Consider the following 26,639-nt stretch of genomic DNA (forward strand, 5'->3'; position numbering starts at 1 on the left):
TGGAAGCTCAAGAGTAAATGGGCGCCTACTCCACGGAAACTTGTAATGGTGATTTAAATACCGTTTTCGCTACAGCATATATATCCCTTTACAATTCTTCTTCCATTGACACACCCGACATGTATTAAGTTAAACTTCTCACCTTCTATATTAACATCCGATTACTCATTGTGAGTGAAAAAATCGATAAGACTATTGAGCCCACACTGATGAAAGCGAAAGCTGTCTGTCTTATTTAATGTGAGATACAGGTTTTTCATCATCCAAAAGCACCCCACGATCTATTTGTTCTCAATGGATACTGGTTCCCCCCGCTCCCGTCCTCACGAACAAGAATGCGAAAGGGAACTTGTTCGATTATTGGTAGAACACGGCGCTACAGATCTTGAACGCTTGATTATCCTGCAAGACAAGGTAAGTCCTCCCGCAGCTACTCATTCACCCATCAACGAGAACTTATGGTACATCTGCAGGGATGGAATGATACCACTACAGAACTTCATTTTTGCAAACAGCGCCACACTTCTGATACCTGCTCGCCCAAGCTCAACCTCATCTGGTTTAAGAGAATGAAAATTCTGTTTCGAGAGATAGATAGTAATGTTGATGTTGTTTCCTTTACCCATGGTTTGGTCTTCCTCGACTTGGGGTATCTATGTTTCGATCGCATTTTAGCAGGAATACATGGACTAACTGATCCTTTACCCAGGTGCTCTCCTGGTGGATTCTCCTCGTAAATTTTAGAGAACAATCCCAACGCCATTGGTACAGGTGTATCCCTACCTGTAGAAGAGGGCGGACATGAGTTTTTACTGGAAAGTGACTACCTCACGCGGTTCCACTTGCTCTCAGCCAACCTCACCTACTTCGAGCTTGGTCCACACTGCAACGACACAGTTGAGCTCCATCGTCTGCCGATGTACATGTCGGTACCAGTTTTCGATCTTGTACTGTTGGACGGACACCAACTACGCACCCAGACGACCTCCGTCCCGTGGGATCGTGACAGGCTTCTGATCTCCCAGGTGATAATAGGGTTAAAGTCAGTCAGACAAGGTGGTACGCTCGTCGTTAAACTTCCTCTACCGCATCGCCATATTGCTGCACGGATCATCTTCCTCCTCCGCATCTTATCAAACGAGCTGGTAGGATGGAAGCCACTTTGCATGCATGCCAACCGCGGTCAGTTCTACGCTGTTGCAAAAGGCGTTGGCGAAGGAAAGTCGGGTGGAAATTTACAGAATTATATTGAAAAACTAGGCTTATTATGGTCCGCGTTGACATTTGGAGGGGAGGATAACGTGGGGAGAGCCATGGTTCCAGAGGATTTAGACTTTATTATATCGATGAACGATCTCAGGGACCATCACTTGGAGTGGTTGTTGGAATACGGCAAACCATTCTGGAAAGTTCAGGCAAATGCTATGGAAAGGTTCTACTTGAAGAAAGGTATATATTAGCATATGTATACCTTATTCAACCATTTGCACCTGAAGGGCTGTGGCAGTGATATTGTAAAAATTAAAATGCGCGAATAATAGCTTGGAGTTCAGGTGATATATTGGGATGTCGCGTCGCCACATGGTGAAATGGGGAACAACAGGAGGCAGGCCGAGCTTATTAGCGCAAGCTGATAAGATCTCTCTGATTACCCACGGATGTGCACACAAAAACGTAATCACACAGAGTTGGATCTTGTTATCTGGTGTCTAAGATATTCTCAGGCTTTTTGACACTGTAACAAATCCGTACTTTTGCCGATGATGAAGATTCGAGTCAGCACCCAGTCCTTTAAAATACCCTTTAGTGAGTTCACTACGATGTACAATCGTTTGAGATATAGGTGTGATATATGCACTCAGATCCCAGTGGCCAGTGCGCGCTGTGGTGTCCTGCTCCGGTTAAAGAACAATTATGCATGTGAGTCGATTATCAGATGTTGGTCATATCAACACGTTGTTAGACAAATCAGAGCCCAGTTGTTCGGATTAAGAGATGGAGCCTGGGATTTTCCATACACACATTAGAGTGCCATTGTTCCCTTTCGACAGATTATTCCTCCCCTCTTCCATTACCCGTCAACCGCTCAAGGTCCAAATCATGCCATATTTCTTCAATTTGTCTGATTCAGAAAGCATGGGAGTTACTGCCCGCAACACAGCACCCGATGCCGTCGACGGTACTTCCTATCTTCTGGATAACGGGACAAGTAAGTTTGTTCAACTATTAATCTAATAACCATTACCAATCTTGTCATTCCCAGACCTAATGCTTGACCAGCATACGGCGCCCGTCGAAAACGCGGATGGCAATAAGTTGTCAGTCTTACCAGTACATTCACAACTGATTTCGCTTAAAAGACCATGATTTTCAGGTCATCTTTCCTATCTCCCCACATAGAGGGTTGCGCTGATGCAGCCCAACATCAGGGCTTATTTTCCGACAATGCTCGGCCATGGTTCGAGTTGGGTGAGGATTCCAACACCCATCATCCATCAACATCTTTGTCCACAGAAAGAGAGGAGAAAAAAAGGTGTACAAGTGAATCTATCAACGATGGACGCGAAGAACTCCGCTCCAGGCTCACAAACGAGCTTGTAGAGCGACAAGACGTCAACGAAGCCCAAAGGAATGATGGAGGGTATGCCGTTTTTTCCTCCTCTCTATGAAGTAGACATTGACATTGCGTTATCATATGCAGATACGGCGGGCGGAGAGAGATAGGGCCCAGCCAAACAATTGGAAGGTATGGTCAGCAGCAATGACTTCAAGGCTGCGAGCTCACGAGGAAAATGTTCGTTCTAGGGGTGAAAGCGCGCCTCGAATCGAAGAGACGACGCAATGAGTTGGACTCAGAAGGCTATCGCCGATACAAGAAGCCCAGGACGACAGAGTCCCCAGATTCCGCGTGTGGTCTCGGACAACAGAGGTACTGGGCATTCCGCATCGTCCAGATAAGATTGCAACTTACGTGCTGTAGTTATTAAAGGATTGGGAGCCCCGAAGTATCCAAAAGAAAGGGTCTATGGGATGCAAAAATTCAAAGGCAGCTCAGTGACGGGGTATCGGTGGAACCAATCGTCTACGATAGTCTGTAGGCAGTAGGGTACGTCGTCGACGGTAGTGAAAGCCCATTTTTTTTATCTTATCAGTCTCGCTCATCGATGGGCGGCATTAATTTCTCACGGTAAATTCCGGCGCATCAATGTTCTTATTAAAAGCAAAGTTGCTTGTCTTAATTATACGTGGATTTTTTCCTGTAATCCTCTTCATGATTCCATTTCTCGGATCTTTGTGGCATTCAGAAAGCAACACTTTCCTTTAAAATGGTCATTTATTGCCACTTTATTGCCACAATTATTGACATTTGTCCTTTCTGACCTTTTGACTACTGCGACGAACAATGTCCCAGGAATCAACAGTGAAAAAAAATATTGTCTTCCAGCCATTACTCCCAGGTTACTGCTTACATGCGCAAACTGATAAAATCTCTCTGATTCCCCACGGATGTGCACACAACAACGTAACCACACAGCATTGGGTGTCGTTATCAGATGTCGAAGTATTCTCAGGCATTTTGACAGCGTGACAAATTTATACTTTTGCCGACGACGAAGATTCGAGTCAGTGCCCAGTTCTTGAAAACACCCTGTAGACCGATTTTCAGTAGTTAAAAGATAACGGTGCGAATTAAGCAATTAAACAAGATCACGTCGTTGTTCGCCATGAGGTTGAGTGAACGAGACTTCAGACTCTTAACATGCGCCTTGTTCAAGGTTGTAAAGTCAGAGCGCAGTCTTGCATATACCTCCTGTGCACCAGTAAAGAAGACTCTGGCATGGGAATCGATCATCAAATCTTCGTAATACCTACACGTTGTAAGCGTAAGTCATAACCCAGTTCACCGGATTAAGAGCTGGAGCCTGGGAATTTCTAAACACATATTTGAGTACCATTGTTCTCTTTCTACAGATTAGTCCTCCCCTTTTCCACCATCCGTCAACCACTCAACGTCCCAATTATGCCATATTCCGATTTCACTTTGGCTGACCTGCAAGACTACGCGCCACAAAACCCATGCGATGACAACCGCGACCTTGGTGCATTGAGTGGCGCTTCGTATGGAGCCGGAGACAGTAATCCCGTCGAAGCCATCGATGCACCTCTTCCTGACCCTACCTTTCAATTCTGTGCGGATGTGTTGCGCAGTATATCGCGAATTTTTCCAGGCCTACCCACCTACCATAAAGGTAAAGATGAAAGAGGGGCTACCATTGATGAGGTCAACGTACAAGCTCCAGCCACGAGTGGCGCGAGCTCGAGACATCAGGATAATCACCAACTAATTCCTGGTGAAATCGAGGATTCACACCACCGTCATACTCTATATGCCACTCCCTCGGCATATAACAGCAATCAATATGAGGTACTATCCCCTCCAGCGGTGGTACCTGTACACATGAGCTCCTTTCCGGTGCTAATCAATTGTCGGGATACGACTTCTTTAGGCAGTAGGCATGAACCGTCAGTCCTCAAATCCCATATGTGATATCCCGATTGACAACAATTTTCTCATTTAGATCAGCATCACCTTCAATACCGTCAATGGGACAGCCAGGTCTCTCTAATTGGCATCAAGGTCAATTCGACGAGCCGTTCCAGCCATCGATTGACCGGAGTGTATGGCCGGAGCACGATATGGCGGGTGCGTCTTGTGGTGATTTGTTTTTTAAATATAATTACTCATTAATTTGTATACATACAGCACCATCCGCGCTTCACCTGGATTCAGAAAGGGCGGGTTTTCCTACCCACCAAACAGTACCCGATGCCTTCGACGGTACTTTGAGTCATCGGGATAACGGGAAGAGTATGTTTGTTCAACTATAAGCCTAATGATAATTGCTACTCTCATCATTCGCAGACCTAATGGTTGACCAGCATACGGCGCCCGTCGAGAATGTCGATGGCAATGAAATGTCAGTCTTACCAGCACATTCGCAACAGATTTCGCTGAAAGGACCTTTACTTTTAGGTCGTCTTCCCTATCTCCCCACATAGGGGGTCGCGCTGATGCAGCCCAGCACCAAGTAATATTTTCCGACAATGCTTGGTCATGGGTCGAGTTGGGTGAGGGTCCAAACACCCATTATCCAACAACATCTTTCTCCTTATTAAGAGAGGAGAAAGAGAATTGCACATCTACATCCATCAGGGATGGACACGAAGAACACCGCTCCAGGCTCACAAACGAGCCTGTAGAGCGACAATACGTCGACAAAGCCCAAAAGAATGATGGAGGGTATGCCATTTTTTCCTCCTCTCTATGAAGTAGACATTGACATTGCGTTATCATATGCAGATACGGCGGGCGGAGAGAGATAGGGCCCAGCCAAACAATTGGAAGGTATGATCAACAGCAATGACTTCGAAGCTGCGAGCTCACGAGGAAAAATGTTTGTTCCAGTGGGGAAAGTGGATCTCGAAAGAGACAACACGAGGAGTCGGACTCGGAGATTGAGTCTGCTGGAGGCTCCCATAAGCCCAAAAAGTCCAAGGTGAAGGAGTCCCTGGACTCCGTACCAGGAGACCGAAGCACAGGGGTGCAGGGAGCCAGGGGGAAGCGCAGAAACCTGAACCCGAGGGCTCCAGCAATGATGAAGTCGTACGCACACGACTTAACGCCGTTGGCGACGTCGGAGGCCAAGCAAGGTGGGTTCATCCCATTCGTCGCCGCAGAGACAAAGGCGGCTAGCAAGGCGTTTGCTCACCATCAAATGTCCGTCAACATGGAAAATATGACAATAGTGTAAGTGCTTTCTTGATTCCGCATCGCCCAGATAAGATAATGACTCATATGCCGTGATTTTCAAAGGACTGGTCGCCCCGATGCACCACAAAGAAAAGGTTCCAGGGGACGCCGGAAGTCGAAGGCCACTCAGTGATGTGGTATCGGAGGACACCATCGCGTACGATAGTCAGTAGTCGGTAGGGCACATCGTCGACGGCGGTGGAATGCCATTTTTTTCGATCTCGCACTTTTTATCACTCCCACTCATCGATGAGCCGCGTTGATTTCTCACGGTGAGTTTCGGCAGCGATGTTCGCTGCAAAAATTACCCATTACTTATTCTTCGTGACTTTTTTCATTGATTATCTTCTTGATTCTGTTTTACCTATTGATGTGAAGCTATGAAAGTCCTTAAATTACCCCCCGAACGCCAGCTAGACATCACGATGCAGTATGCTGCCCTGAAGAAGTTTCTCAATCACTTGATTATACAAGACGGTGAAATAAAAGTTGGAGTAAAGTAACAACGCTGAGGTACTATATTGATTTTAACTCGTAATTGTAAAGGCTGCCGAACAGTCGTCTTCAATCATGACTTGATAACTTTTTGAAGTCATGGGTATCTAGTAACTCGTGGGAAATTGTTCACTGCTGATTTTCGTATTCATGATGTCCGCAATAGTGATACGTCCCACAAGAATTGTCGGGGATATTCCCTGGGTTAGGTTAGTTATGAGGTGAGATAAATAAAATTTCAACTCACTGCAGTAATTGGAAGCACTACGGCCAAATAATATGTCAATTGGAAAAGTTTTGGAGCATTCAAGTCATTAAATGCTGGTATAACAGAGGTAATTCCATTCATTAGGATAATCAAGGTGTAGCCAACGGATGACTCGATTAAGAGAAGAATTATACGCCTAAAAACCTTTTTGCGGTAGGTACTGATTCCTCGTGTCGTCCAGTACATCTTATATCCAATGAGCGAAGTCGTCAAAAAAGTGACCCCCAATGATATGAATGTAAAGGCGCCATTGACATTATTTACCAAGGCCGGGCTCTGTATCGTTCTGGAAGCCAGTACAGTGTCAGCTATTACAAGGACTATATGAAAAGGATTTATTACTGATCTGACGTAAGAAGTATAAGACATACCAATTTCTACCGCAATGATTACCAGGGTTATGCAAAATACTCCAAGCTTTTGGTCCCATAAACGGTAGCATCTCCACAGCTGTTAAGAAAATACATATTGATTTTGTTCAAACACGTAGTGCATTTGAAAGGAAATGCACCCACCAGTAGACCATCAGCTACGATGATCGATGAATCGTTCACAAATTGAAGAAACAGACTGTTCTTTTTTGTGGGATTCATTAACAATAAAAATGACAATGCTATGCTTTCTGCTTGAACAACAGACGAATTGGTCCGGTTCCACATGGTCATGACCGAGCAGAAGGAAAGCAAGTATAACAGTGATACCACAATTAAAATATATCGTCGAATACCCTTTGCGGGTTGCTTGGTGTCTGAAGAATTTGTCATCCTTTCCAGTGTTCAAAACGATATTCAAAGGGCTTACAATATAGGTAGACAGTCACCAAAAACACCACAGTGTATACGCCTGTCTGAAATTGGTAGCAAGCTCTAGAGTGTGAATACATAGGAGATCACCTAAGAGGAAGCCCGCAAGCATCGTAGCATTTATGCCACTGGAGATGACAGCAACTTGCGAGTCTCGATGGATGGTAATGTTCATTTCGACAGGAGAAAACCCTTCCATTTACACGATTCTGCTCTCATAATATAGTACTAGACCATTTGATATCAATCCTCGTGTTATGTCACCATGGAGAGAAGATAGATGTCATCAGGAACGAATACCTTGATTCATTGAGCACATCAGTGATGTATTTGTATAAATCAGAAACGTCGTATTTTTAACTATTCAGGATGCCATAGTAGCTGTGATCATAAAATATCCATCCTAATATGTGAGTCCTCTCTGCGTCTGTACCTCATCAATCACAGCATAATTCCGTTTGTGTTTCAAAACAAAACACAAAGGTTCTAATATATGAGGCCTCTCTGTGTCTGTACCTCATCAATCACAACATCATTCTGTTCGTGTTTCAAAACGAAACACCAAGGCTGGATGAAAAACTTTGGAAGGTTTTTGATGATGATTTTACAGAGCATGGAAAACATTGAGTCGGATAAGTTTTGGAATAGTAGGTTGAGATTTGCACGTCTGCTAGTTATTGATGTGGGCCTCCTCAAATTAAACCTTTGTGTTGCGATTAAACAGAAAGGATATCTCCGGAGTGCACCGAACACCACTGACCTGTCTGAGTAGATGGCCCAACAAGAGGACGTTTTCTGGAGCAAATTGCGAATATTAGATTTTATACTTGAACTTTGGCTGACAATTCCCCATCAATCGCGATGATTATTCTGCAAAATATTTCTTTGAAATGCTTTGAGGTGACCTTTGAGCGACAACGGCATCTCGCATGCCGAACAAAGGTCACGTGTAGTTTGAACTTGGCAAAATTCGCATTGAAATGCCCACGAATCTGCCGAATCTCAAGCTTCGTCGTTTCCAATCGTTTAGGAGAAGGAAGGGCAGACGGCTCCGCTGGCTACCAACCGTCTCATGCCGGCCATGTCTCCTTCTCCAATGACACAGCCTTGACCCGCGTCTTGGGCCTCTGCAGTCGACAACCTGTGTTTTTCCAGTGTAGACCTCTACTTGTCTGCCAGCTGCGCAGGTATGTGGGTTATACAAGGATGCGCTGCAGCATAAAGAAGGCCTACAAGCTCCCAGTCATCCTTTCCTTAGCACCCACCTCTCGTTGGGAGCACCAAAGCCAATGATGTTCCAAAATGCACGCAACATCCGCATATCCGGCACACCTACTTTCCAGAACATAAACGGCTCCTACCATTATCACGATCACACCTCAAACACGACCAACAACAACACAACCACCATTACAGGCAACGACTTTTCGCAGACCGTGCACAATCATAACACATACACAATTGGTACGTTGCCTCTTATCATCATCGACTCTCTGTCTTTTGACTAACCTAACTCTATATAGAAGGAGGGAGAAGGTCGTATAGTCAGCCTGAGGAAAGTTCTGGGGTTCCACAACATAGTACGCCGACCATTTTTTGTTCACATTCACTAGACTAAGCGTTGTCCCAGCCCCTCAAGCCCCCCGGCCGCCTACAATCCACTCCCTTCCCAATTCGCAACACATTTCCCCTCCCCCCGACACCCAAGTATTCCACATGCAACCGTACCCGCACCGATTTATTACTAAGAACCCCATGTCGGCCACCATACCGTATACGTACCCTTCCCTAGGCGGTGCCGCCTACGGCTTCCACGAAGGGCATCATATGGCCGCGTCCATTCTCCCAGGACATATCGTGGCGATGTCGCCAGAAGTCAGCTTGAGCCTTACACAGTTCTTCCGCAAGCTCGAGGATCAGGTATCATGCGAGAAAACGCGGGACGCCGGTACAATAACTGACACGGACCTGGACATGGATGGGGATGGGGTTAGGGATGGCAGTGGGGATGGGGAACAGGTGTACCAGGACACGGTATACCAGTCACACCCTACCACCGCACCCCCACCGCAGCTCACTTTTGAGAGGTCTGGTGCAGCCCATATCGGTGTTTGTACCCAAGTACCACAAACAGGAAACCAGTGGGAATGGGCTACGCCACATCGTGAGTGGCAGTCGCAGAATCCATCCTCACCCACATGTCTGCATAACTAATTCTATCTTTCCATAGAACCAGCACAACAACCCCTTCCTCAAAACTCGCACCTTCAAAACCAAGATAACGACACCAACGCACCCTATACATCCTACACTCCGGTGCCTAACCAGTTCAACCTAGCAGATCAACAGCCTAACGCGAACTCAAATTTGAACGCAAACTCAAACTCGAACTCGAACTCCAGTAGCAATCACAATCATAAAAAGAACCCCATTCCCCCACGCGTCCGACGAACGCTCCAAGCCGCATTCACATTCAACTCGCACCTCGGCGAGTCCTCCTCCTCCACAACATCCAGCACAGAATACGACTACACTGCCGCATCCAAAAACACCACCTCCCTCCCCTTCGCCTACACACACTCCCCCGAAGCAGGTACAACCCATACAGACGCGGTAGCACCGCGTATGGAGGTGTGTGACGGCACAGTCGTCGAGATGCGGCGCGCAGAGAATGTGCATACGACCTGGGATGTGCGTGGGGACGATGTGGGTCGGGTACCGGTGCATGTGCAGAGGCTGTGGCATTGTGAGGGTGAAAGTGAAGGCGAAGGCGAAGAGGAAGAAGGAGAGGGAGATCGTGGGGATGGAAAAGGGGTGGTTTATGCTGGTGAGAGCGGCGATATGGATGGAAGGATGAGATGGACGGGCAATAGGTCACCTTTGGAGTCGATGCAGATATCGATGGGGTATTTGAGGGTGTGAGGTCCTGACTTCGTCGCTTTCTTTGACCCTTTGATACATTAAAAGCAATTGGTCTGTGTCATTCAAGAAGCTCCATGGGTCTTGGAATACGTACTATAGAGGTATGTTGTTCCAGTAAAAATCACTGTATATGTTCCTAAAGCTTTTCGTGAACAACGAATAATATATTCAGTTATCATATTATTTCATACCCATTAGAAGGTTTAACAACATTGCGGGGTGAAGTCCTGGAAAAATTGGACCAGTATCTTCATCAAGGTTCTCTTCAATTGCAAATGTGAACTATACGGTTTTTGCAGCCATAATTGGTTTGAGCAGAGGTGACAAAAAGAGGGCCGTAGTCAGCGCTACCATCCCACACCTATATACTTTTTGTGAGGTGGCATCTGAATCTAGAAGCTATGCGGGTGCGGTATTTACAGCTGAACCGTCAATCGACAAATTACTGGTTACTATGACTCAAAATCGCATCTAGAACCAGACTCTCTGATATGATATGATCTTATAGCTAGTATGCACGTAATGAAACGGTTTTCAAAATGCAGAATACGTACAACGAACTCATCTGATTGTATAGACACATATGGTAGAGGAAGGCTTTCCATGAAGCTCAGGTACGAGAAGGGAATATTCATATTTCTACATTACATCTTTGTAATCATGATATATTGTGATGATACCGCTAACTACTTGGCAAAATTATGTTCAGCCAATTTGATGGTATCGGGGTACCTGGGAACGTAATGAAGCAAGATCACTATCTTTAGAAATTATTACATGATATAAATTTAAACCCGACAGGCCAACGTGTCCTTAGTAAAAATTGGTCTTGTCAACAAAGGCTCTATAGATCTACTTAATAAATATACTTACAGGTTGTATCTGTATTCGTAATCTGCTGCAATAAGAATCTGCAGCCTGTAGGCGCAATGAATAGACGAATTCAAACCTTCAGTCTACTTCACTCTATATGTAGAATGCATATCGGCTTCCTCATCCTTCGTGGCCCCCAATACAGCCTTGTCTTGATCAATTTACTTGATAACCATTTAAGTCATTTCTTTTGCCTGGAACGATCATGAGATTTTCGCTATACTGTGTAATCAAGGCAGGTATAGAAATTCTCACGTCACTGTGTTGCTGGAGTCAAAAAGAATCAATCTGGCGACCATGATCGTTGGTGCCATTCCCTTGACCAATTAATCATAAATATATAATTGGCGAGTGTTATACGCATTCTACTCACAGAAGTAATGATTACCAGCCCTTGAGTGAAAGGGGCCATTACCTTGGGCACAGTCGAAGATTGCGGGAATGGTTCGAAAGCCATGATTAGGGCTCCAATAACGCCATGAAAGATGAGAAAAAATGAATAAACCCCAGATGACTCGATAATCGCGATGATAATACGACTATAGACCCTTCCAGATACCGGTGTGGCCGAGATGTTGCTTTTTGAGGCAGTGAAGATTCGGAATGCGATGTAAAATGTAGTGTATGCTGTGGTTACGAGAGAGGCGAACACCACGGTATCCTCTTCAAATGTAACAAAACTAAATTGAGCTAATACCGCAAATACGCTCATCCCTTCATCACACGCCTTTAATATGGCAATGAAATGTGAAGTGTGACTGTATAAGTAACGTACCTAGTTGAAGAAAAAGAGCAAGCAAGGGGAGTGTAATTACTGTCCATGATTTTGCTGAGACGTGATAACATCTCCAGGTCTGTAAGTGGCTAAGTCATTGCACACTTAGCAAAATAATGATCAGCGAACCAATAGAGCATCGGATATGACCAGAGAAGCGTTAAATGTGAATGTCTTGAGAAATTTGACCGACAGTGGCGAATTATTGTCCGTGCCTATGGGGTCTATCCAGGCGCCATCCATGACAGGGGGGTGATCAAGGAGATACCATTGTGAAACGAAGTAGAGCAGGGAGAAAAGGTACAATAAGCACAGCGCCATGAGCACAGTAATATGTCCAGAATCGTTTGATTTCTTCGAAGCTTTGATGTATAAAAAAGTTGGTCCGAAAAATTTAAGGAGATTTGATTGTGATAGAGCACGTACTACAAAAGAATACTGTTGCAGTAAAAACTGTCGTATATGTTCCTGGAGTCTGTGGTGAGTAATGCCAAAATATCTGCTTGCCCTGCAGAAATACCCATGAAAATGTTCAAAAACATCGAGGAATTAAGTCCTGGACCAATTGAATCAATATTCAAAAAGCTCTCATTGTTGAGAGAATAAGGAACCGATGTGATATGGGAAGACATGATGGGTTTGGGGCAGCAACGAGCGAGTATTCTGAGGGACGTGGCCACTGGTGTTACCACCCCTGCTTATATTGTCTCTGAGGTGGCATATAGAAACGAAAGTGATACAGTAATTACATATCCATCAGTAGATAACTTTCTGGTTGCTATAACAAGCATTACATCTCAAACAAGAATCTGATCTGATCTGATTTTATATTTGCCAGGTGGTATAGGTGTAATGACAAGGTTCATTGGTAGGGCGCACGCAGAATACATTCAATACTTAGCAGTTTTAAAGGACAAAGATTGTGGAATGATATGTTTATGCAGTTCAAAGTAGAGAAAGCAGATTATAGTATGCTTCGTAAGATTACCTGTCGAAACCATGTTCTGTTCAACAATTTGACGGTATCAGTAACAAGTGATCAAACATGATTTCTATCTTTAGTTATGCATAGACGATAAATGTTCTGACTCGTTTCAGTTTAATATCTCTCTCTGGAGGTCCTACTCCTATTCTCATAGTTGTTTAGCCATCACATAGCTTTGCTTAGCTTCGACGCGACTGGGAGACGCCGAAAGGGGCTAGCGCTTTCGCGACATAGATCACGTGACCGAGCACATCGAGTCATCGACAATTAATAAAATTCCTTCAAAAAAGTCTTATCGATTTTCAATCTGGCCGTCTTTTCATTTTCCCGCTATATTTCTGTTCCTCTTTCGCCTTTTAACTATCGCAGACCTGTTCACTTGATTTCGTATTTTCGATATTTTCACTTACCAGTATCCTACACGCCGCTAACGAAGGCAAATCGAACAACACGTATAACCAAAAGGATGGCCTCGACAATGCCCTCGCTACCTTCAGTTCCAGGAACGGATCCCACAAAATGTGTTTTGGACTCCTTCCGGATAGCTATTGCTCAGAAGCTTTCCAACGCACTACCATTGACGTTGGAACAAGCATTTTCTGGAGTTGACTACGGCAAGAAGGGTGAGGACTTTACCGTTGCGCTTCCTCGGTTCAGAATACCGGGAAAGCTCGAGGAAACAGCTGCGAAGGTGATAGACAGTGTGAGTATCACAACTAGACTTTTATTTCAACGCTCATGCTTTAAGCTAACAGTTCCAATCCGACGAATGGGTCGAGGCAGTCGTTCTTGACAAATCTTTCCTCCACTTTCGCGTAAACACGAAGAGCATGATCCGTGAAGTACTCAACCAGATCGACAGCCTCACTCGCAGCTCTCCAACTGGTGAGGCGACGTACGGAACGAACGATTCTGGCAAGGGAAAGAAAGTTATCATCGAGTATTCGTCGCCCAACATCGCCAAGTCTTTCCACGTTGGTCATTTGCGCAGCACCATTATTGGCGCATTTCTTGCGAATCTATACAAGGCGTGTGGATGGGAGGTCATTTCGATGAATTACTTGGGAGATTGGGGAACTCAGGTGAGAAGTCTGTTCTTGGCTTTCCCATTGCCCATTTGCATCCATGCTCTCCCTCGGTTCAATGCCCTAGCCCTTTTAGTTCCTTCCGTACATTTAAGTTGACTATTTTTCCAGTTTGGTCTGATCGCCACCGGTTTCGAAAAATATGGCTCCCAAGCCGAACTTGAGAAGGACGCCATCAAGCACCTCTTCGATATCTACGTCGCCATCAACAAGGATGCAGAATCCGACCCCTCCGTAAAAGCCGCCGCAGCCCAATGGTTCAAGCGCATGGAAGACGGCGACGAAGACGCACTCAAGAACTGGCGTGTGTGGCGGGAGATGAGCGTGAAAAAATACGAGAAGGAGTACGAACGGTTGAATGTCAAATTCGACGTGTATACCGGCGAGAGCAAGGTCGGCAAGGAGTCGATGGACGCTGCGTTGGAGAAGTTGGAGACGATGGGTTTGATTTCTGACAGCGATGGTGCAAAGTTGGTAGAGCTCGAAAAGTGGAAACTGGGCAAGGCTGTCGTTCGCAAGAAAGGTGCGTCATCCATTCTCGTTGTTTCCGGTCTCGTACTCAGCCATGTTTAGACGGAACCTCGATTTACCTCACTCGTGATATTGGTGGGGCCATCGAGCGATACGAGAAATACAAATTCGACAAAATGATCTACGTTGTCTCATCTCAACAGGACCTCCATCTCGCTCAATTCTTCAAAGTCCTCGAATTGATGGGCTTCCCTTGGGCGAAAGACCTTGTCCATATCAACTACGGTCTGGTGCAGGGTATGTCCACGCGTAAAGGCACAGTCGTCTTCTTGGACCAGATCATCAAGGAGGCTGGAAATGTCATGCACGAGCAGATGATGAAGAACGAGGAGAAATACAAGGCTGTCGAAGACCCGGAAGAGACTGCATTAGAGATCGGTATTACGGGTGTTAAAATCCAGGACATGGCCGCTAAGAGGTACGAAAACAGCATTCAAATCTTTCTTTCAACCTAAACGTTTCACAGGATCGGCAACTACACATTTAACTGGGACCGTATGAAGTCCTTCGAAGGCGACACTGGCCCATATCTCCAATACGCACACGTCCGCCTTGCATCCATCGCGCGCAAAAACCCCACCCTGACCCCGCTCCCACCCTCATCCGAAATCCAAACCGAGCTGCTCGCGCAATACGCACATGCGCGCGACATTGCCTTCCTCCTGGGCACTTACCCCGACGTCGTCAAGGTGGCGATGAAGACACAGGAGCCGAGCGGGGTGGTGACATTTGCGTTCCGCCTCGCACACGCGATTAGCAGCGCCTGGGACTCGGTGATCGTGAAGGGTGAAGAAGACCTGGAAAAGGCACGCGCGAAACTGTATCTGTACGAGTGTGCGCGTGAAGTCTTGGGTGCGGCCATGAGGTTGTTGAGTTTGAGGCCTTTAGAGAGGATGTAGTAGGGTATTGATACTGGAAGTGGTATTTGAATTGCTTTCTTTGACTTAATTTATATTCTTTTGCTTTTTCTGTCTCCTCTTTATTCAGTGATTTCTTTTGGTTCTGTACTCCGTGGTATCCTTCACTCCGACTGTGGATGACAGTGGTGGTGGTAGGTAGAAGTTCTAGGTCAGCCAAACCAGCCCGGTGAAATGGTTCCCGTGGCTCATGGCGAATTCGGATGACGTTAATGTCGGATAGGAATTGGAGGCTGGAAAAACCAGTTTGGCTAGAACATTCCCGTTGGGTAGGCAGATATATGGTCTCGTGGAACAATTAGGACCTTTTTGGAGAAAAGAAGAAAGGTCGAGTGCCTTCAAACCTAGTTATTAGGATCCAAAACAAAAATCAATTGGCTAATATAAGCAAGATATGATACAATGGTAAGTATAACATACACATTACAATCAAGGATATACGCATTATGGCAAGGGTACAGCAAGATAATCAAAGGTAAAAAGGAACATCTTCGGCGCTATCCAAAATCTTAGAAACGCCTTCGAAACGAGGGGTCAAATGCACTCTAAACGGCTTTGGAGTACGACCAGATAGTCCATCATATTCCTCCAAACTAATTGGCTCGTTCGGAACGGATTTGAAGTTGAACGACCAGAGTAAACGTGAACACACTAGCCATAGCTCGCGTTCTGCCGTTTGAATTCCGGGACATATTCGCCTCCTGAAATATAAATAGAACTTTATGAGCGTCTATTTGAAGGAAATGTAGAGGGGTTAGCGCCTACCCGGCTCCAAATGCCCAATGATCACGAGCCATTGGATCAGAGAGTTTTGAAGATTCGTTACAGCTAAGACCGTCATCGAGATACCGGTCAGGATTGAAGGAAAATCTTGCGAGAAAAGTCAGAACATATGTGGCACAGAATAGTAAAAGCAGCTCACGGATCAGGATATCTAATTTCATTATGATGGATAGTATAGCAGTTCAGGATCACGACAGTGTCTTTGGGTATATAGTGTCCCTTGTAGGAGAAATCTTCGGTTGTAAAATGAGGTGTTGCATTCCAAAATGGCGCGTGTAGTCGTTCCAACTGGTGGCATAAATTCATGATGAGCATTGTTCCGGTGGAGGAAAAAATTCTGAAGTCACCTCTTTGATTATAGCTCGGACATATGGGAGATTAAACTCGTCCTCAATAGTAGGCCAGCGATCACGTCCAATTACTCTGTCCAGTTCTTCTTGCGCTTTTGCACATATTTCGGGATGTGAAGGGAGAGTTGCAATAAACCATTGGATCATTCCAGAAACCTGGGGAACGATAAAGTTAGGGCCTATAAAGATAACAATGACAGATACACCGCACCGAATGTACTCCTCCCAATGTAAATACAGCTGACAACATGCAGATATCTTCCCAGTCGAGCTTTTCCGACTCCTGATTCTCAAGAAGAGTTTTGATCAAACAATCGGGAACTTCCTCCCCGGCTAACATCTTGGTCTTGAACTGGAGAAGCATTGACCCGTAGGTGTCCACCATATCGGCATATAGTTGATGTCCTCTTGCTTTTTTTGGAGTAGGAATGTACTGAAGAATCTCGAAGAAGTCAATTACATTCGCCCACGGTCCTGCGTTAGCTAATGAGAATGGGCGCTTAAATATTTTTGGATTATTACAGACCAGTAAGTTCCATAAATTCCATAGTCAGTCTCAGGGCCTTTGCAACCAAAGGATCGTCCAGTGAGGTAGTTCGAATCCCAAAGGAAAGTATGAGCATGTTACTAATATAAACCCGTCAGTTTCATCAATTCAAACCAGTGATTGGTCCACGAACTTCAACGCATATCTTCCAGTAGCTTGTGTCGTATTCAATGGGGTTGTTCCTCGTTGACTTTCCTCATAAAGAGCTTTCATCAGCATATGAGCCTCGTAGTCCATAATATCTGCATGTCCCTCCATTGATTTGGGACTAAGGGCCAGAGTCGCAAGACGTCGATGTTGTCTCCACGTGTTCCCATACGGAGAGCCAGTGATAGCGCGTCCTCTAAGAATAACCTGGCTTTTCATGAAGTATCGCTTCCGGCTCGAAAATATTGCTCCGTTGGTGACGAACAGATCCTTGGCAACTTGCGGATCCGAGATGATCACAAATAGTTGACTGCCCATCCAAATGGAGAAGAGGTCCCCATACTGCTTTGCCCAACTATCCAGTGCACGCTCAGCATATTTGCGCAGGTAGGCGTATCGTGTTGGGGGGCCGGGAGGGATTGTATTTCCGTCTTTGTCCTTTACAAAGCGACGAAGTGCGATGGGGCTTAGAAAATATGCTCCAATAAGCAGTATACATGCAAGAGTTGTCTAGCAATAGTTTTATTATCAGTAGGGCCGACATCTCTGGACAATGCAAATTTACCTTTAGAGCTAGGTTGATGGACTGAGTCACAACAGTTCCAACTAACGACATCGTAGCGCAAAGATATTAAGAAAGTTGTCTGTCGTGTGCTGGATGGTTTCTCCGTCCTTTTATACTTATATTGTACGCACAAATCGATGATGAAATGGTAAATTGGTTCCCATACAACCTACATGCCACCATTCCAATGGTCTGTGCCTATACCATAGTTGAAGAACATTCCTTTTCTGATAAGTCCGAATGAGCTACCATGAAGAAACAAACATCTCCAAGCATTGTTGGCATCGGTTATACGACTAATCTGCGGCATGCTCTCGGTATTGCCTCTTTTGTAAAACCTCCCGCCCTTTCTATCGTTTGGCAATGCATTCTAGGATATATAGTACGTCCTGAAATGTGTACCTAGACTGAATCTGCATAGTGTAATGACATTAATGAGTCGGGATCGGACAAGCGGTCGGCGGTCCGGGATCAGAGTTATAAATTACATCGGTTACCTGCTCTTTGACTTTGAGACGGGTAACACTGTGGACTCTGGCGGCCGTCAACCTCTCACAAAGCGCCGCGGCAGGGTCCATCTCCATCGTTAGCTTCAGCGGCTTTTAGATCGCAACAATAGCTAGAATTCAATTAAGCAAGTCTGCACTGTAAATAATCACGACACCGGAGATACCGATGGGCGGTCGTTACAGCGCTTAAATATAAGGTTAACCTGACTTTTGTTCCGGAAGATTGAATGTAATAGGTGTACAATGGAGTCAGACTCAGGCTGGCCAGCGCTATACTGGTATATATAAACAAGAGACATCCTAACTTCTGTGCCAACGACGGCATAAAGTAAAGCTCCGAGAAACGTAGAGCCATGAGTGACGGAAAACTCAATTTTGGTTGGGCTGTACCCTATGTACAATATTAGGGGCTTTACCAATGGGGATGTGCATCAAATTTCTACATAAATTTCGGTAATTAGCGCTGCTATAAATAGTTTGGACATCGCCACAGTTCCCCAGACTTTCACCTCCAAGATGGCAGGGAAGAGGATGCTGCGAGTTGACGGTCATCAAATATATATAACGGGCTGAGAAACAAGTGAGACCGAGCTTTATGCACGCAATTATATTTTAGGTCAGACACTCAGGATCTAGGACGTATATTCAAGATGCCTACCTGACCAGCAGTAGATGTTTGTCATTCAAGACGCAATGTGCTCCTCTAAACGAGCAACTCAACCCACTCGTAAATGAGCATGAAGGTGGTGCCTGCTCTCCGTCATCCGGGATCTACGCTTGCTCCCCGAGTGGGATGCTGGCTGGCTGTACGGGATGCGCTGGAAGGCTCATGCAAAAATGCGCGGCTGCATGCATCTTTTTGATTGGGCATTAATTCATTATTAGAAAGTCTCCATAACATTTTATACGGGATATATGAGGAATTTAATAGGGATATAGTTCAGACGCAGACAACCAACAAGGTATTGACCGTAAGGTCACACAAGGAGGGTTCATAGGTGGATAGATGGAGCGGATAGGATTGTCCACAGAGCTGCTCTTCGGAGAGGTCAAAGAATGCTAGTGCATCGCTGAATTTGAATGTTTGAGTGATGCAAGGCTCGATTTGCAAAAATTCTATGAATATTCGTTCAAGTATAATGAAGCTTTCAGAAGATAAATGATTCTGTAAGCAAAGATTAATTGAGAAAACAGTGCTTTGACTGGATCATCTCTTCGATACATAGAAAAGATAGAGCTGCAAGAGAACAAACAACTTTATGCAGGCGCGCATCGTTGGGGTAGCAACGTTTAGGGCAGGTTTGCACGTGATTAAAAGCCTTTGAACCTCATGAGTACACATCGAGGCATGGGTTTAAGTTGATTCAAACGTTTTCTAGATGCCTTCGACATATCAATCCAATAATTAAAAAATAAGTATCATTCGATAGGGGAGCATACATGGCATTTGGCAATATGACATTTGGCAATCATAGATAAATTACGAAGTCTATTTGGAGGAACACATTCATCAAGAGATCAAGCTAAGTGCTATCAGTGAACGAGCAAAAATAATCCCGTGCTACACTACTACTACTCGGACAGGGAGCCGTCATACAATCCCATGGTGGACATCCTTTGTCGTTACTGATTTTTCTATGGCTAACACAGCAGATGCAATAACGTCCTGGCTAGAACCTGCACTGCCATACTGATGATTGAAGTACAGATTTGATATTGGTGGTACAGTCGTACTGCAGTTATGTGAGGTTTCGGGCTCCTCCAATGCTAGTCGGGCCACCATTACAGTTGGAGCCAAACCCTAAAACATACATCAGAATTACCAAATATCAAGTACAACGGACTGTGGAAGATACTTACAGCACCTACAGTCAACACTATTTCCACATATGGGACAACCTCAACCAATGGAGATTCTAAATTGTGGAATATTGGTATGACCAGAATAATCCCCCAGAAGAGGAACACCAGTGAATACAGTGCTGCAGACTCGATGACAATCAACACTATGCGATTGTAGAATGACTTGAAGGATAGGACGTGCGAGTTTGATAGAATATGAACTCTGTATCCAATGAGAAATGTCGCAGAGAATGTGGTGCCCAGGGACACAAATGCTAGAGCTGTAGAGATGTTGTTGGATAGAGTTTCCCTAGCCTTGGTGGCTAAAATGGGAGAAGTACCGTCAAATATTGTGCTTGTAAGTGATAGAGCTGATTGAAGAACGATGAGTGTCATTTGTTAAACTCCATCAGAGTGACATACCAAGCTCTGCAGTCAGAAAAATCAGAGAAATGGAAATCATCTTGATCGACTGACCCCATACGTGATAACACCTCCAAATCTAGCAAAAGCAAATCAGACACATTCAATCTATTATCACACAGTGATTAACTAACAAGTAGTGCATCAGATACAACAAACAGGAGGTTGAATAAAAATTCATTGAATATGTGGAGCCAAGTCGGAGACGACAGAGATGCCACAAAAATTGAATTTCGAGTGGATCCGTTGACGACGATCGACCAGTTGAGATAGTACCATTGAAGTGAAAAGTCTAAAAGACAAATCAAATATAATAGGGAAATGGAAAAGACCACAATGTTGCGGCTTGAATTCGATGTTTTTCTTGACACTGTTAGCAGAATCAGAAATAGTAACACCAAAAATGAAAGGAGAAAATGCACAGTAGATATACATCGTTCCACAGTATACCACTGTATATATGCCTAATAAACGTTAATCAATATATTGAGGTCAGTATAGTTCTGTTAAGGCCTTACCCATTAGCAAATTGAACGTCATAGAGCTGTTGAGATTGGAACTAATTGCATAGTTCTCGACATTTACTGGCACCGAGAGATTTGGAGTGGTCATTTTGGAGGGATGGAAGAATCAGTACAGTGTTTACAGGGCAAATAATGTATAATCACTCTTTTATAGCTGTACAGGTAAACCCAGAACACGGTAAATGTGCATAAAATATCTTCTTTGATGTAAGGTTTGACTGACCGCTCAGTGCTTACTGGCAGGCCCATAGTCAATCTCTCAGTTTTCTTGGGAGGGTGTATCTACTTATGGCGAGTTCCTGGTGAAAAAATGATGTCTTTTGTAAGACTTTGTATCATTCATGATACTCCACTCGTCAATATGCCAAAGTAGACTGATACGCAATCTCCCTATGCATACCTGTTGTTGCCATCATTGTGTCGTCCAAAAACAGACTTGTAAGGTGGGCCGTTGCTACGCACGGCAGATATGAGTCCTTGTGATCAATTCCTTTGGAATTTATAAGACATGTCGTTTAGGAGGGGCATCATCCAGTATATTATATGATTGTAATAGCTCCATCTAACTTGAAGACAAAGACTGGACTGAAATGAATGAAATCACTAATGTTTAAGTTGTCCTATTGTAGATAAGCTATATAGGTAAGTAAGCCATGAATGCAAGGGTAATGAACAACTGGTGAATTTCTTAGGTCTACATAAATAAGTAGGCCTTTAATGATATAGTCATAAATAACTATTTAGTTGCTGTAGGTAACTAAGTAGGCCATACAATGCTGGAGCAACAAGAAACCTTTGAAAATTCAAACAGCTTTTGATCAATGTCGAATGGCAAGATATTTGAAGTTCCGACTTCCTTGCCGAGCCATTGCCGGCTCAAAAAGCGTTTCATTCCCTGCCAAAAGCCTGGATTGACAGGCTTTTTGACAGCAACTGAAATTTAAACACCGACGTTGAGCTGATCGATCGCCGGCCCATCAAAACAGCGATTCTTGTGCATGTGAACGGCCAAAATCGCTCATTCAATCGCCGATCAAACCCTGCCGATTGATCGCCGGCTCATTAAGCGTTTCACGATTTTTCGGATATACGTCGAGTTCGATATAAAAACGATTCCTCCAAGGGAGGACTCGTAACATGTGATCATACCAGGCAGTATTTATAGTAAAGGAATCGATTTTGGGGCCATTTCGCACCTTGAAACGACCTCGATATTCTGGAGGAGCAGGGAGACCAAAAAATTGGAGTGAAAACCGGAGTTTTGTGGAGTTAAATTGTTCAACACGTTGATGAGCCGTTTCTTGTTCCTGGTTCAGAAAGATTGGGGAAGGCTCACAGAAGGCCTGGTGCTGCCTGGTTTGCAAGGCTGAAAATTTGCTTTTGTTTCGCTTCAAAGGTCCGAGGATAGCTTGTAATTTATCCTATCAGTATCATAGAGGTCATGGTTATGAAATGCAGCTCGTCATTTCCATTATCCTACTCTCTTAAGGAGGAAAGATAAGCGAAGCGGGATATAGTGAGATAGTGAGATAGTGAGATAGACAGGTTCTATGATATGATAGGTGAAGTCTCAAGGAGAGCGTGTGCTGCTTTCTACATGAAGTTATGCATCATCCTTCACTTTCTTTGTTTTAGATCGCAATGATGAAACGGTTTGTAATACAAAGAAAGAATTTTAACCTGCTATTCTACAAAGTCCGACTTGGAACTAATCGTACAAAATTACACAATATGGAAGAAACCTGACGCATACTCAAATATCAAACATGACTTATTTTAGAGGGTACATCGTCAATACTCTTCGCTCTCCAAAATTCGCCTGTTGAGTTCAGTTGTTCTTCATTCTCAATACTGACTGGCGAAATGATGGGTCTTGCATTGCAGAGGTTATCGCTACGTGTACCCCAACTGCACCACCGCGTTGGCCCATCAAATTGTAGTCCAGAAATGTGGGAAATTGCGGCCGCCACAGTGGCTGGCCTACTGGATGCGGTCAAAGCTAGTCTGGCAACCAGTATTGTCGGCGCCATGCCCTATACATGTCTTAGGACCATACACACATGGGACAACCCTTGAAGGTATTAAGTACCCACCGAACATACAGTGAGAATTGCCCTGACATAGTAGCTTGCCTGGAGTACAGGGGACCCAGCTGTGTTGAATGACGGAACGACGGCCATGACAGCGTAGACGATGAGCAGAATAGAATAGAGGGCTGCAGACTCGAGTAGCATCACTATAATATTATTCAGCTTTCTCTCCGACGTGAATCTATGACCCATTTCCTTGACATAGTGGTGGATTCGGTATCCGATCGCGAACGTCGTGCTGACGGTTGTTGCCAGCGATGCAAAGAGCAACGCGCTCGTGATGCTATGGCAAAGTCGGAATTTTGCGTCACTGCTCATTGAGCTGTTGATTCCGTCTAAAAGCGTGATAGCGAACGAGAGACCTAGATTACCATTCAATCAGAGAAAATATATGTCGATGATGGACTCGATTACACACCACATTCAACTACCAGTAGAAAAGATGGGACAACAATAATCCTCCATGATTTACCCCATACGTGATAACATCTCCAAATCTGAGGTGGTTTTCAGTAAATCTGGAGATAAAGCATGAAGTTCCCTTGCAGCGTACCAAGAGCACGTCCGATACCACAAATAAGCAATAAAACAGAAAATTGTTGAGAACCCACATCCATCTCTTTCCTCCAACAATAATCCAGTTAAAAATACTTTCTCTGGTGTCTCCATTTGACACTATGAGAAAATTGAGAAAGTACCATTGAAGTAGGCAGTCTAAAAAGCATAGGAAGTAAAGCACAGAAATTGCCGATATGACAATGTGGCCCGTTGACTTCAAAGACATTTTGGACACTGTGGAACTCTTAGCATGTAGCATACCAACGAGTAGGAGAAATCCAGGTTACTGTAAAGGTACATGGTTCCACCGTACACCATCGTGTATATTCCTGAGTTAAAGTTAGCATATCAACAACATCGTAGATCAAAACAGAGAGCAGACCCATCAGAATGAAGAATAAAATGACTGAATTGAGGTTCGCACTGATTCTACCATCCTCAACAGTGGCTGAAGACTGGGTACTGGATGTAGGCATCCTAATAGAGGTTATGAGGTATTACAAAAGATGCTCTGGTGAAGTAGGCCCTTTATATAAGAAAATATATTGGACTGTTAAGATATATGGTAGACCCTGCTTGTTCATGGACCAGTTATCTTATTTTAAACACCACGAAAAGTCATGTGTGACACTTCTGTATGTATGAGAAGGTACCCCAGATATGCCAATAAGCTGTATAAGGGTACTATTTACAGTCAGCTACAACCATCCGAGTATAATCGATGCCATTGTACAGGTCCAAGGAATGAACTGAGTCCTGAGTCTATCCAGGCTGCTACCCCCACAGTAATTGCATGACTCAGCATACGTCAAATACACAATTCCAACACGAAGAACGTCACCATGTTCAGCTATACCAGTGTCGTCGCACTCGGCCAGGGGGTCTGTGCTTATACGAACTATGTCAACTTGAAATGAATAACACCATGGCAGCCGGTCTGTACAACTCAGCATTGTGCAACGTATACGCCATGGAGTCTTTAGAAACAACTTTAGGGACATCGTGACCATGTGAGACGGGCAATACGACTGTGATATGATGTTGGGAACTTGTTTAGTGGATAAAAACAAGCGTGTCAACAAATATAGAGCAAGGATCGCCAACCTTGGGCTAAAATTAAATACGTCCGAGGATCTCTAGTGCGGTAGCCCTCTGCGCTGATTATTTGGTGATAATCCTGTGGAAAACCTCGAAATCTTTATCCCAAGTTACATTTTGCTATAGTAATCACATAGCTTAATGCAAAAATGTTTAGATAGTCCCTCTTTGTTATTTCCGACGCGGTGACATGTAAGAGCACCAGAGTGGCTAGCCACTACTAGAACTTTCTTCATCCCCACGATCCCCAGTTTTAGAGGTGAATTGCAGACCGGAAATATTGCCGATGGTTCCCGACGAAGCCGTAGTACTTCCACCAGTAAGTGCAAGCCTCGCAACCATAACGGTTGGTGCCAGTCCCTACAGGAACTCATCAACATTGCCTTTTCTCAACCCTGAAGTGGGCTACATACCGCGGAAATTGACAAAACTGCACCAACGTAGTACGTTGCCTGAATCGACGGCAACTGGAAGTTTTGCAACTGGGGAATTACCCCAGTCATGGCATAAACCAGGAGGACAAGTGAGTAGAAGGAGGACGATTCTACAATTGTTACAACAATGCGCTTATAAGCTGCTCTCGAACCGAGGATGTTGTTTTTGGAGGCGCTGTGGATTTTGTACCCGATGAGTGAGGTTGCGCATACCGTAGTCCCAAGTGACACGAAAGCCAGTGTTGTAGCAATGTTATTGAACATGTACGTATTGGATTCACTGGTCAGTGAAGGTAACATCGCGTCCAGTACGGTTGTTGTTATGGTTAGGGCTGCATATTATAATAAATTACAATGTAATATCCATTTATACACGTGGTAGAGACGAAACATACCAATTTCTGCAATCAACAAAAACACAGGAATCGCTATAACCTTACGAGAGTCACCCCAGACGTGGTAGCATCGCCAAATCTGCGGAATGTTGATGAGCATATCATAACTATTTCAAATCGTCAAGAGGATCATGCCAGAAGTCCATCGGCCACAATGAGCAAAGAACTGAACAGGAAATTATCCACTGCTTGATACCACACAGGTCCTTGTAGAGAAGACCAAAAGATGGTATCTCTGGTGATCCCATAGGTGATGAACGACCAATCTAGGAAGTACCACTCCAAAATTGTGTCGGCCAAAGTAAGTAGGTACAATGTCGATATCATTGCAATAACGACGCGGCGACTTTTGTTCGAGGATTTCCTGGACCCTGCAGTTGAAATTAGGAAGGGAAAAGCATAAATGCGCGCCAGTTTCTCACAGTAAAGGTACAACGTTCCGCCATATACAACCGTGTACACCCCTATGTCTGAATCAATATACAGCAAATCTGTGGGTTAATAACACACACCCAGCAATAAATTAACCAGCATTGAGGCGTTCAGGCTCGCGCTTAGTGTATATCCTTCAACAGTAGATGAAGGGAAACTGTCAGAGCTAGACATGGTGGAAATGTTCAGTATGAGAATGTAAGTGTACAACGACTCGAATTAAATATCTGACTCTGAACAGTGGCTGCGCAAGGCACAAGTTCGCATTATGTACAAACTGGTACCCAACAATCAAGAAAATGCCTCGCATAACTGTTTCTACGACAAACTGAGACCTCTCCTCGCATGCGATCAGGAATACAGCTGTCCATTCTTAACAAACCACAAAGCCAGTATATTATTACGTTCCAGAGAGGTGATATGGGTAGCATAAACTAAGTTGCCGCTTGTACATCAGTCTGCCCGATAATCTCAAT

General features: G+C 44.5%; 8 protein-coding genes across 8 annotated transcripts; 5 read left to right on the forward strand and 3 right to left on the reverse strand.

The window, feature by feature from the left end:
* Positions 1–294: 294 nt before the first annotated feature.
* Positions 295–1,924, forward strand: JR316_0013512 (uncharacterized protein; the record flags this gene model as incomplete). Its single annotated transcript, XM_047899102.1, has 5 exons — positions 295–414; positions 474–649; positions 710–720; positions 772–1,449; positions 1,863–1,924. 5 exons carry the CDS (start codon positions 295–297, stop codon positions 1,922–1,924), a joined length of 1,047 nt encoding a protein of 348 aa, XP_047741822.1.
* A 176-nt stretch (positions 1,925–2,100) lies between these two features.
* JR316_0013513 (uncharacterized protein) lies at positions 2,101–3,098 on the forward strand (the record flags this gene model as incomplete). Its single annotated transcript, XM_047899103.1, has 6 exons — positions 2,101–2,209; positions 2,264–2,318; positions 2,375–2,641; positions 2,702–2,751; positions 2,806–2,929; positions 2,990–3,098. The coding sequence occupies 6 exons, from the start codon at positions 2,101–2,103 to the stop codon at positions 3,096–3,098; spliced, it is 714 nt and encodes a 237-aa protein (XP_047741823.1).
* A 923-nt stretch (positions 3,099–4,021) lies between these two features.
* Positions 4,022–5,813, forward strand: JR316_0013514 (uncharacterized protein; the record flags this gene model as incomplete). The annotated part of the gene is made up of 7 exons (XM_047899104.1): positions 4,022–4,524; positions 4,581–4,705; positions 4,766–4,870; positions 4,925–4,979; positions 5,036–5,302; positions 5,363–5,407; positions 5,468–5,813. 7 exons carry the CDS (start codon positions 4,022–4,024, stop codon positions 5,811–5,813), a joined length of 1,446 nt encoding a protein of 481 aa, XP_047741824.1.
* A 2,857-nt stretch (positions 5,814–8,670) lies between these two features.
* Positions 8,671–10,300, forward strand: JR316_0013515 (uncharacterized protein; the record flags this gene model as incomplete). The annotated part of the gene is made up of 4 exons (XM_047899105.1): positions 8,671–8,842; positions 8,902–8,958; positions 9,009–9,542; positions 9,609–10,300. 4 exons carry the CDS (start codon positions 8,671–8,673, stop codon positions 10,298–10,300), a joined length of 1,455 nt encoding a protein of 484 aa, XP_047741825.1.
* Positions 10,301–13,411: 3,111 nt separating this feature from the next.
* JR316_0013516 (Arginine--tRNA ligase, cytoplasmic) lies at positions 13,412–15,448 on the forward strand (the record flags this gene model as incomplete). The annotated part of the gene is made up of 5 exons (XM_047899106.1): positions 13,412–13,636; positions 13,689–14,015; positions 14,130–14,541; positions 14,592–14,967; positions 15,016–15,448. 5 exons carry the CDS (start codon positions 13,412–13,414, stop codon positions 15,446–15,448), a joined length of 1,773 nt encoding a protein of 590 aa, XP_047741826.1.
* Positions 15,449–15,935: 487 nt separating this feature from the next.
* JR316_0013517 (Cytochrome P450 monooxygenase virE) lies at positions 15,936–17,909 on the reverse strand (the record flags this gene model as incomplete). Its single annotated transcript, XM_047899107.1, has 8 exons — positions 15,936–16,167; positions 16,232–16,336; positions 16,389–16,537; positions 16,597–16,755; positions 16,811–17,073; positions 17,126–17,226; positions 17,280–17,803; positions 17,859–17,909. The coding sequence occupies 8 exons, from the start codon at positions 17,907–17,909 to the stop codon at positions 15,936–15,938; spliced, it is 1,584 nt and encodes a 527-aa protein (XP_047741827.1).
* Positions 17,910–19,958: 2,049 nt separating this feature from the next.
* JR316_0013518 (uncharacterized protein) lies at positions 19,959–21,244 on the reverse strand (the record flags this gene model as incomplete). Its single annotated transcript, XM_047899108.1, has 5 exons — positions 19,959–20,168; positions 20,228–20,580; positions 20,633–20,711; positions 20,767–20,924; positions 21,151–21,244. 5 exons carry the CDS (start codon positions 21,242–21,244, stop codon positions 19,959–19,961), a joined length of 894 nt encoding a protein of 297 aa, XP_047741828.1.
* A 3,868-nt stretch (positions 21,245–25,112) lies between these two features.
* JR316_0013519 (uncharacterized protein) lies at positions 25,113–26,337 on the reverse strand (the record flags this gene model as incomplete). The annotated part of the gene is made up of 6 exons (XM_047899109.1): positions 25,113–25,262; positions 25,316–25,668; positions 25,732–25,810; positions 25,885–26,102; positions 26,154–26,195; positions 26,244–26,337. 6 exons carry the CDS (start codon positions 26,335–26,337, stop codon positions 25,113–25,115), a joined length of 936 nt encoding a protein of 311 aa, XP_047741829.1.
* Between the last annotated feature and the right edge of the window lie 302 nt (positions 26,338–26,639).

Source organism: Psilocybe cubensis, assembly GCF_017499595.1.
Source record: "Psilocybe cubensis strain MGC-MH-2018 chromosome Unknown contig3, whole genome shotgun sequence".
NCBI classification, from domain to species: domain Eukaryota; kingdom Fungi; phylum Basidiomycota; class Agaricomycetes; order Agaricales; family Agrocybaceae; genus Psilocybe; species Psilocybe cubensis.